Below are 8,817 nucleotides of genomic sequence, written 5' to 3'. Positions count from 1 at the left end.
AAGAGACAGCTGAGCTGTCATAAAGCCTCTCTGGTTCTGATCAAAGATTCACTGCATTGCCCCCACTGCCGTGTCTTTGAGACCAGTCTTCTTCACTGAGTTTCTATGTTTCTAGAATATTTCAAAGATACCTCAAAAGTGAATTATCTTTTCCAGAGGAAAAAAAAAATTTCTCTTTAAGATATACATTTTGGTGACATTTAATGATTCTATGTAATACTGTTTTATCCTAACTCTGAATTTAAGTGGGTAGTTTCTTTTGGGAAACATAAATAATTCTGCTATGTCGTTATAGGTTGACAAGATTAGGATTTAAGATCACTCTTAAAAACCTATAAAAATGGGAAGAATCAGTGGCTTTGCTTCTCGTGGTAGATAAATGACAGATGATGAATCAAGTACTGTAGCACCCACATTATCACCACTGAAAAATGCTGCACCATTCTGAATATGTCAAAATGTGGTGTGATGTGCTTAAGATGGGAAAAACAAGAAAATGTGAAAGGTACTCACTGTTTTTAAGAAACCAGCCATTTTAAGAAACCATCCCAATTAGCAATCTCACCACAATTGCCAAGGTATGAATAAGCAGGGAGACTCTTGTTTCAAAGCAACAAAGTGCTTAAACACATGCTTCACTTCTTTGTTTCATCATGGTCTGTTTGTTTTGTAGACAGAGATCCTCATTTTTTAGGTGTCAGTCTGGCGTATGCCAAACAGTAAATTAATTTTAAACAAAGGAACTGCAGAGCCATGCTAAAGTTACTTACCTTGCCCTGCTCAACACAAAAGAGTCTTTGACTGTCACCACTGGGCCCAACTCGGGACATTCTGAATCATGATACTGACCACAGTCCTCACACCCTGTAAGGAAAAAGACAGCATACACAGCTTCAAGGAAATGCTATCCTAGGACTGTTGCCTTTTATTTAGGAAAGCCAGATACAAAATTCAAGCATCGAACTAAGTAAATTAAATAAGCTTGTCATTTCTACTGCCTCAGAGGTTATGCAAAATTGAATCAAAAGCACTGTCCAACACATATGCAGGATTGGGAATGAAATGTCATAGGTGACAATGCATTTAAAAAAATTAAAATATCTTCCCAAAGAAAATATTTTCAAATCAACCCCCAGTAAATACTTGGTATAAAAATAGTAGAACAACAATGTTTTAGCCAACAAAAGCTAGGAAAAGTATTATTCTGTTCAAAGGATCCATGTTTTTAAGGCACACATGCAGAACCTCATATATTCTCAGACACTGAAAACACCCTGGCCCTACTGAAGTCAATGACAAACACCTCATCAATTTCAACAAAGCCAGGAATTCTCTGGGTGTACCAGATTTTCCCAAGTTTCCGCACAGTACCTAGTGAGAAGATCCTTAGCTTTTATTACATGGCTACAACATCACTCTTACACTGCCTTTTATTACTTGGAAGTCTCATTCCCAGTGTTCACAAAAGTGAACACTAACATATGGATTTCTTTGAAGGTTATGCTCTAACAAAAGCTTTCAATGTTTAGCATGCAAATTCTCAGCATCTAAAATTTCTGCAAAGATATTCAACATCTAACACCACAACATGTGGCTTTCTTTAATTCTTATTGTCCACCACTACTCTACTAGGGAACATAAGCAGCACATGGACATAAGAACTCTCCTTTGTGGACAGACAATTAAAGTGGGGTTTAAGTCATAACACTACCATGCAACATATCTCTCTGAAATCTACAGGATGCCATGTGGCAAACCTTCCTTGATCAATAGTGCTCACTATGTGTGGTACTTAAGGGTGCAAAGGCTACAGAAGCATTACAAAACCAGAGACAGATGCGAATTACCTTGAGGAGTGTGCAGGAAAATGCAGGTTTAGCAGTGATGATGGTTTTTAGAAGCAAGTTTATGGTCAGAAGAAAGACTCTAATCAGTAAATATTTTTACAATACTCATAGAAATCAAGGGCTGGAAGAGACCTCGAAAAATCATCGAGTCCAACCCCCTGCTCTGGGAAGGAAAACTGCTGAGATCAAATGATCCTAGCAAGGCGTCCATCCAGTCTCTGCCTAAAGACTCCCTACATCACCTATTCCACTATTTGTAGAGTGCAGTCTTCCCTCTCACCCTGATCTTATAGTGGCTCATAATTACTAATAATAACTATCATTATTATTAAATTGTTAAATTCTATTAATAACTTATCATTAACCCTCGATTCCTTGCAAAATAGATAATCTACCCAGCTCTTAAATGGATATACTGAGGCACAAAGTGAGTGTTAGCATCAGAAACCAAGTACACGAGTTCCAGCTCCCAGCTTTAATTACTAGGCTACAACTCCCTTCAAAACATACTTCTATTCTGTAATGATGTCTCATTTTTGTTCCAATTGGAATCAAAGAGATGGACCTTTTGTGCATTTTCTCAGCTACATCTGCATAGTTTTCTGCCAGAAAAGGGGGAAAACATCGTTGTAGAGTCACCGTACCCGCTGAAGAGCACAGAGTGTTCTATTCTGTTTCGTGCTTATCAACAAAACTATCAGCTGAGTTCTGATTCTACAATGTTTACTTCTGATGAGGCAGCATGAAACAGAAAGACAACAGAACAATTTTCAGGCACCAGGCTGAGCATGTAGCCCTTCTGGCATTTTAGAAGCATGTTATTTAGTTGTGAACTGAGCTTAATGCAACATGAAGCTCAACAACAGCGAGCAACTTTGGAAGCCCAGAATATCAGATACAAAAATCAATTATTTCAGAAAACTCGCACAGAAACGAAGAAATGCCACAAATTCAACTCCCATGTCCCATTTGGGTATGGGGAGAGCAGGTTACTTAATGCACACTATTTGTGCAATTGGCAAGGTGACTGCCCCCTTGCTAACCCACAGAGGTAAAGATCGTTTACAAGACTTCTGGGACCATCAAGGCCACACTCTTCGCTTTTGCTTTCCCCAGCCTGGATCAGACTCAGGACTCCTTTGGTTATATAAGTGTAACCCCCTGATCAGCCTGGTCTACAGGTTCCTTTCTGTATCAGATCCTCAAAGGACACGAGGATGTTGCAGCTCCAAAACACAGGGTGACAGGTTTCTAACCAAAACTGAATTTTGTCATTTTCCTAGCTCTGAAGCGCCACAGAATAATGCCTGGCGCATTGCCCAATAAGGCCACCACCACCACATAAGCAAAAGGCTCAAATTAACCACTGACAGCTCTGGGGTTTTTCAGTCTCCCCATAGCCAGTTATGAAAAATACTGTGCTATTCATTCACGTCTAGAGCCATTTCAGTATATTCTTCCTCTCCCCTTCCAATAAAGTATTCATGTTCTTAAAAACTGGAAATTTCCTTCAATACTTGGGATTCACTTACATAATTAACTTTACAAATAAACAAACAAAAGGTAAGTTTGTTTTTGGTTCAAATTTAACACAGGGTACAGACAAGTCCCATTCTAATAACTACATCACATTCTTCTTCTAATACTTACAAATAAACATGGTTTCATCACTGCCATCTTCTGCCATTTCTGCAACCTGTCAAAAAACAAAAGGAAGCTGAGCATAATGAAACTCCTTGTTTTTATTACACTAATAAAACACCCACCTATTAACCTATTATGTTAACTGAGCTACACGAATATAGAGGCTGCTGAACCCTAAAAAGAAGGATGCACATGAAAGGTAAAACGCAAATTAAAGATACTATTGATTCAAGTAGTGACTATTAGTAGTGATGACAGGACAAAGTGGCGCTCCCTTCTCAATCACGGAGTCCAACATCATGATGAGAAATGGTCACTCGAATTACAACAGAAACATGACCAAAGGAAACAGCCTGTCAAGTAAGTCCCTAATGCTGTGTATACCTGGGACCGCTGTGGCAGGACCTGCAAGTCTAACACTGGTTTTTACAGTCACAAGAGAAAATGCACCACCCTCAGTAGAATAGCTGCAGTATCTATCACCATTCACTGATGAACAGATGCCATATATTACTAACATTCTTTCTACAAGTTTCAGGCCTTTTCCTAACCACTTTGGTTTATGAAGCATTTTAATAAAGGAAACAGAAATTTATTATTTTAATCCATACCAGCGTTTGTGAAAAACATGCTCATATCAGCTTACATCACAGTTTTATAAGGACTGCTGGCACATAAATACAATGGAATATTAGTTTTACGGCAAAGTCATTTTTCTTCCCAACGCTTACTTCAGATAGTTTTAGTGGACATGTGGGACTTTTAGTCTATTCCACTTTAAAATGACTTTTGTGTTAACTGCATTCCACTATAAATTATAATAGTAAAATGAGTTCTAGTGATGGGTTAATTAAGGCAATGTAAAAAAAAAAAAAAAAAAAGTATAGATGGGGCACCTAGGAAATATTTTAAATGTGCACTGACTCTTCGATGAAGCATACCTAAATATTACACAATTTAAATTCCAGTGATCAGAATGCAAAGGTTTTTTTTTACATATATAGTAAAGAGATCATTACATCTTTAAATCTTATATCTTTAAAAAGTCCACTGAAACACGTGCTGGCCCAGAAATATATCCAAAGCCTCAGAGTTTGTCATCTTTAAAGACAATGTCAACCTAATTTTTTTTTAAGATACAAGCATGCAGAAAATATGAATAACATTTTCAATTTTAGACACTTTATGCATTCCGTTCATAACCTTATGATATGTTCAATTTGAACAAATATTTTCATTAGAGTCAAGAGGGGTTCCCACTGACTTAAATGGATTTTTAATCAGTCCCTTACTGCCCCAAACCAAAACACATCAAGTAGTAAAGATCTGCATTAAATTCACAGAAGCTAGGATTTTCAGAGCTGGGGCTTCTGTTCTGTACCAAACACATAATTTATACCTGTATCTTATAATGTGGTAACTTCACACATCTCTCCCCCACAATTCTCAGCCAGAGGCTCAGGCATGAAGTAAAAGCTTTATTTCTCCATTGCTTTTGCTTCACAGGCCTGGAACGAGAACTGTCAGCTTTGGTGTGGCCCCAAGGTCACCTCATATCATTCTTCCCTTCCACCTTGTCCTCTCTAGTTCTATTATGAGTCAGGCAGGAGCTGAAGATCCATACTGCCAGCCCCATACTCACTCTTACAACTGGAGAGGGCAAGCTTAGAGGCCCAGTCATGTCAGGTTTGTCAACCATGAGTCACACAGATGAGAAGCTGAGATTCTAAGAACTGCAACCCCAGATACAGAGAAATTAATGTATTTTTTTCATATGATGACACCAGAGAATAAAAAGGCTAGTGATATTTTGGTAAGTACCACCACTAACTTTGGGGCAGTGGATCATGAATGCTTTTGCAATTGTGGTGCAGAGAAAAAGTAAGCTTTGGTGAACGGAACACGGGTCGGGAAGTGAGCAGAAACAGAATTAATTCCCAGGTCTCCTATGGATTTGTACAATTGCACTTAATTAAGTCACATCATCTCTGTGCTACCCTATTTTTATTCATCTGTGAAATGAGGCTCATGACTCGTGCCCCCATTCATAAAATATTTTGAGATTTACAAATATAAAAGTAGTACGTATCTCTTGTCACTACTGCTTAAATAACTTACTGTGTGGCGGCAGCGGTTAGTTATTACCAAGAAGTCACATAAAAATGGGCAAAGATAAGCAAAGTCTGGCAGATCTTTCCTTTCTCCCCTAGCATACAATAAAAGGACATGTTCTTCCACACTGGGGATGCAATTCTGCAGTGGTGGCTTTAACCTCAATGGCTTCCAGAGCCACTGCATGGGTAAGACCAACACCCAGGGTGTTAATATCGCCACCAAAGATGGGTGGTCTGGCCTGCAAGAAGCCCCACAGTCCAGATCCAGCCCATGGTGCTAAATGAGTTTGATATCCTTGCTGTACATGATCACAAAGAATAGCAATTCAACCAGTTACATTATACAGACTGCATCTTTGCATCCGTTTCCATACTTGGGAGGTTTAATTTTGTCCATGTAGATTTGGTTGAGGCATGCTGGTAAACCAAGTCAGCACTGCCACTGTCTGCGTCAAACCTTTTGTGAAAGACAATTGGTTCCCTGGTCTGACACTACCAGCAAATTAAATTCGACAAATGTTTCTGGTAATTATAATTATTATGTACAACATTATGGGAGACCAACAATCGCTATGGTTTTAGGAACAAAGAGAAAACGAGACGTAGCAGCACACAGGGAGAGCACAATGGTGTGATGCTACCATTTAAGGAGATGAAGATAGAAAATAGAGGTCACTCAAATGCACCTCATTAAACTGATGAGAGAGGTGCTAAATCTCAGTTAATGTTTTACATTATCTTAATTTTCACCTCTCTATACAAGTCATTTTTCATTTCCTACATAGCACACTGATTTCTGATGCATCAGAGGTCTTTTCATTAGTTCAGCACAATGACCTACTATGTTCTGCAAAAGAAAGAACAGACAATGCATTATGTATCAAGTAGACCAAAAAACTGCAGTGTAAACATATCCACTGGAACAGAGCTAATAAGTACACCAAAGGGAACACCTGAATGTGCAGGTATAATAAGAGGACTGCTCAAGGACTCCTGTACATTTGTACATTCATATATTCATACTAGATGTACAGGTTGACTACAGGTCTCTGTAACTTTGCCTTATGCAAAAGGCAAGGAAGAAAGAAGATCCTGAAAATTAGCTTTATAATTCTATTTTGACTTCATATGTCACTTTTCACCCACGGATCTCAAAGCTCCTTATAAATCACTATTATATTTTCACAATACTCTTCTAAAATAGGTATTATGACAACCCATTTTACAGATGATGAATCTGCAGAGTCACATTGCGAGTGGCAGAGCCTGACAGAACCCAAAACCTCTTACTCCTCATTCTTGCTTGGGACCGGATTCATTTCCTCTGCTGGTTGCTAACATTTAATCTAGCAAAGAAACCCACCCTGCTGCACACGATTAACTTCCTGCTTTGCAGAGATGATATGGATCTTCTGGGCATTCCAGAAATTTTTGTATATTATTGATAGCATTCATTAAGTGGCAACTACACCAATGAAGAACTAGTTACCTCTCTCTGTACATGAGGAGTTGCACAAAAATTCATTTTAGGTAAGGAAGTGAGGGTCAGATCAGAAGTAAAAAGTGCACTTTTGACAACATGAGGGCACCATATGCTTTAAGCAGAAACAGCAAGGAAAACATATCAGCTGGATGAATGACCTGGACTCACTGAGCCATGCTTGTTTTGGGGATCAAGAACTGAAGGAACGATGTATGAATAGCTCGAGTTTCTTTAATAAATAGCCCGCACAATTTTATCAGCTGGACGTTTTCTTGTAAGAGTTAGCAAAGAGAATTTGGCAGTTTGCATTTTCATCCCCAATGTAAGTAACTGTAACTAGCTGACTGAAAACCACCTTATAAATAACCACAGGTTACCCTGCCACAGTGTGGCAAAGAATGGGTACTGAAACTGGGAACAAACCCAGCATTTTTAACACTGTTCCTCTCTGGCATGCAGTCTCCAGTATTTAAGGCCCTGGAAATTCAGATTCATAGGCTGTGCCCCTAACTCCCATGGCAGACTGTCAATACCTGTATTATGTAGATAACATCTATGGATAATAAGGTAGCACCTGGCTCACAACCAAGCTGAAATGAAAGAACATAGCCGAAGGCAGTGCAGACTGAGGGCAGTTTGGTTTATTACTCACTTCTGGGATTTGCTGGATGCCACACAGGGCCAGGAAGGGACAATTCCCCTTCTGCTGCTGCAAGTGTCTGGGGCGTTTATTCACCTTCAGCACTGGGACTTGGCTGCAGTCAGAACAGGGGATTTTGACTGGGCTTTGCCAGTACAACTGCTAAAACTAAAAAAACCTTTCAAAACCTGAGATTTCTCGCTAGAGGCTCTGGCCTCTGCTAAGGGTCACACTAATCACCACATCAGGGGTTAGGAAGGAGCTTTTTATCCCCTGGTCACCGCCTGGACTGTGTGCATGAGATGGAGGGGAGGGAGGTCAGCAAGGAGTCTGACTCCATGGTTAGATCAGCATGGCCTGCATGTGTGAGATGGCGGGGGGAGGCATTTAGGAAGGAATTTTACCCCACAGTTATGTCAGATTGGCATGGCCTGGGCCTGTGCCTGCGAGATGGGGCATGGCAGGCCCCCACCACCTTGCTCCTGCCCCATGAAGACAAGGCCAGGCAAGCAGCACAAGCAGGGCCAGAGCAGAGCAGCTGGTTGGGCTGGCCCATCCCGTTCTGTCCGGTCTCCTGTGCTTGCATGAGACCCGCCAGGCGTGGGTGGGGGCCGATTGGGAGAAGCCCTGGTGCTGGGTGCAGGGGGGACAAACCCACGTGGGGCACAGGGGGATGAAGACGAGGAGGAAGGTGGGTGGGGATTCAGCACCCGCTTCTCCACAGGGGGCCGAGCTGCTCTGAGATGCCTTGTCACCTGCCCCCAGGGCAGGGCACCCCCAGGGGTGGGATCCATCCTGGGGGCGGGATCCGGCCCCTGCAGAGCTGGACAGTACAGAGGGCGTCGGAGCCGCCCGGGCACGGCGGGGAGGGGCAGGTGAGGTGCGGCTCCCTCCCCTCCTCTCCGCGCCTGGCGGCAGCTGGAGGCCGGGGGCCGGGATCCGGGAGCGGCTCCGCCGGGTTTTGCCTCGGACCCGCCCGGGCGGCGGGCGCTGAAACAAAGACCAGGCAGGCCGGAGACAAGGAGGCAGCGGCGGGAGCGGGGCCCGCGCGCCACGGGGCAGCCCCGGCAGGGGCGGGGCCGGCGCGAG

At 42.0% G+C, this 8,817-nt stretch overlaps 1 protein-coding gene across 4 annotated transcripts in view; it reads right to left on the bottom strand.

Moving 5' to 3' along the window:
- Positions 1-8,817, bottom strand: part of PRDM15 (PR/SET domain 15) — a 60,342-nt gene that overhangs the window by 51,316 nt on the left and 209 nt on the right. For 3 of the 4 annotated variants that reach the window (XM_019525078.1, XM_019525081.1, XM_019525080.1), the window contains exons 2-3: positions 3,498-3,543; positions 771-864 (exon numbers count right to left, since the gene is read on the bottom strand). In XM_019525078.1, coding sequence (XP_019380623.1) covers positions 771-864; positions 3,498-3,534 — 131 coding nt within the window. In that variant the 5' untranslated portion in view covers positions 3,535-3,543. Of the gene's footprint in view, positions 1-770; positions 865-3,497; positions 3,849-8,817 lie in introns of those variants that run through there. The other variant, XM_019525079.1, reaches the window with a different exon arrangement.

Source organism: Gavialis gangeticus, unplaced genomic scaffold, assembly GCF_001723915.1.
Source record: "Gavialis gangeticus isolate Ggan-Ray unplaced genomic scaffold, GavGan_comp1, whole genome shotgun sequence".
Taxonomy (NCBI): Eukaryota; Metazoa; Chordata; order Crocodylia; family Gavialidae; genus Gavialis; species Gavialis gangeticus.
The sequence above is the reverse complement of the archived record's forward strand: the minus strand, read 5'-3'. Positions and strand labels throughout refer to the sequence as shown.